A 574-nucleotide genomic window follows, 5' to 3' on the forward strand; every position below is an offset into this window, starting at 1 on the left:
CGCCTGCAAAACGTCTGATGCAGTGCTTTTAGTTTTTGCCATCGATTGACGATGGAGGCAGGGTTCTCATTCACATCAGGTTCTGGCGGAGCCATAAGATGTCCACCCGTGAGAAAATGGCCGGGAGTAAGCGGCTCCAGGTCATTTGGCTCATTTGAAGAGGGACTCAGTGGTCGCGAATTGAGGCACGCCTCAATCCGGCACAAAAGCGTACTGAGCTCTTCAAAGGTGTATTTGTGAGCGGATGCCACCTTTTTAAAGTGGCTTTTAAAGCTATTTACACCTGCTTCCCACAATCCTCCCATGTGAGGGGCTGCAGCGGGTATAAAATGCCACGTAAGTATTTGGTGGTTATATTTTGAAATCGTTTTGTCTCGCGCGTCAGACAAANTGTGCGACGAAAGTTGACCAAGAACAAGGCGGCTTTCGTATCCATGCGAGTACGATGGTCGAATCTGTCCAAAGATATGTTTTAACTTGCCCTAGGTCGAGGTTCTTGATTACGGATTCTATGATTTCCGCGAGCAGTACGGCTCCGCAAAGCTCTAGTCGTGGTAGCGATATTGTTTTGACA

At 48.2% G+C, this 574-nt stretch overlaps 1 protein-coding gene across 1 annotated transcript in view; it reads right to left on the bottom strand.

Moving 5' to 3' along the window:
- The window catches only part of LOC108373859 (uncharacterized), a 631-nt gene extending 326 nt beyond the window's left edge, over positions 1-305 (bottom strand). The window contains exon 1 of the mRNA XM_017629801.1: positions 1-305. Within this exon, the coding sequence (XP_017485290.1) occupies positions 1-305 (305 nt within the window).
- Positions 306-574: the final 269 nt, after the last annotated feature.

The sequence above is a fragment of the Rhagoletis zephyria genome, unplaced genomic scaffold (assembly GCF_001687245.7).
Source record: "Rhagoletis zephyria isolate East Lansing unplaced genomic scaffold, Rhagoletis_zephyria_1.1 Rzeph_scaffold_07091, whole genome shotgun sequence".
NCBI lineage: Eukaryota > Metazoa > Arthropoda > Insecta > Diptera > Tephritidae > Rhagoletis > Rhagoletis zephyria.